This window comes from Temnothorax curvispinosus, unplaced genomic scaffold (genome assembly GCF_003070985.1).
Source record: "Temnothorax curvispinosus isolate PA1 unplaced genomic scaffold, ASM307098v1 QBEX01011920.1, whole genome shotgun sequence".
In the NCBI taxonomy this organism is placed as follows: Eukaryota; Metazoa; Arthropoda; class Insecta; order Hymenoptera; family Formicidae; genus Temnothorax; species Temnothorax curvispinosus.
Window position 1 is genome coordinate 1 of NW_020221700.1, and position 1,227 is coordinate 1,227.

A 1,227-nucleotide genomic window follows, 5' to 3' on the forward strand; every position below is an offset into this window, starting at 1 on the left:
CGTCGGGGTAGCGTCTGGGTTCTGGATAACCTTTCGGTTACTGCTGCCCGATTTGTGTGTTGACGCTCCGAGTTTTTTTTTTGCTTCATATGTAGCGATATCTGTGCCTCGTGTTACGTTTTTTTTTTTAAAGAAAATTGAATATAATTCTAGTATGTATGTATACACACATGATTTTTGCAAGCATTTTTGTATGTAGGTAAAGTTCTCCGATGCAACACATAAATGTATTGCTTCAATGATTAATCGTAGAACAATAATTGTGTTGTAAATGAAATAAAACAGATATGCGTATTGCTGATTATCTTTACTTTAATCTTATTTAATGATTTAACTTTACATATTTTTGCAAAAATTAGTTGGGTTATTACTTTGTATATTTCATTATTGATCCAGGTAGTCTAATAAACTACCTTTTTTTACTTTCAGGAAAGCAGAATGGGTTCCAGTCAACAGTTCTCTCTTAGATGGAACAATTATTTGAAACACATTACTTGCGCTTTCGACACGTTAAGGACGGACGAGGATCTCGTAGACGTCACTTTGAGCTGCGAAGGCAAAAGGATCAGAGCACACAAAATGCTCCTGTCAGCATGTAGTACATACTTTAGAGATTTATTTAAGGTAAATGCAATTTTGGTCGATTCGTTAGGTGTGCATTTAAATGTGGGAACAACTTTTTGTAACAGTTATTTGTTGTTATAGGAAAATCCGTGCCAGCATCCCGTCATAATATTCCGTAATGTAAAATTCGATGACTTGGCTGCCTTGGTCGATTTCATGTACCAAGGTGAAGTAAATGTCGTTCAAGAGCAACTGGCGAGTTTTCTCACAACGGCAGAGCTCTTGGCGGTGCAGGGTCTCACAGACGGCACAGGAAAGGACGACAGTTTAGTGGAGGTGAGTTGCTAACACGTAAAATGATTAAGGGATTATACAAATCAATATACATTCATTAGGTATATATTCACTACTATTTCACGCTGTTTGAAGAGCCATGTCTATCTCTGATTTTGTTATAATTATAATAATTTTAATGGAAAGAGAATGTAAGTTTCTTTGCCCCAACCTACATTCTGGAGAACTGGATTTGTTTTATTTTAAGTTCATTTATTGTTAACATTATTTGGAGATTTCTGCCTTCCAAGGAACAACGTAATACTTCAATTTGCTCATTTCCAGTTAGCTTAGGATTGAGTTCATGTTTCGGGTATTTTATTTATATTT

General features: G+C 35.5%; 1 protein-coding gene across 1 annotated transcript; it reads left to right on the top strand.

The window, feature by feature from the left end:
• The first annotated feature begins 433 nt into the window (after positions 1-433).
• Positions 434-912, top strand: LOC112461968 (broad-complex core protein isoforms 1/2/3/4/5-like). Its single transcript, XM_025027443.1, has 2 exons — positions 434-624; positions 706-912. The coding sequence occupies exons 1-2, from the start codon at positions 439-441 to the stop codon at positions 910-912; spliced, it is 393 nt and encodes a 130-aa protein (XP_024883211.1). The 5' UTR covers positions 434-438.
• The last annotated feature ends 315 nt before the right edge of the window (positions 913-1,227 follow it).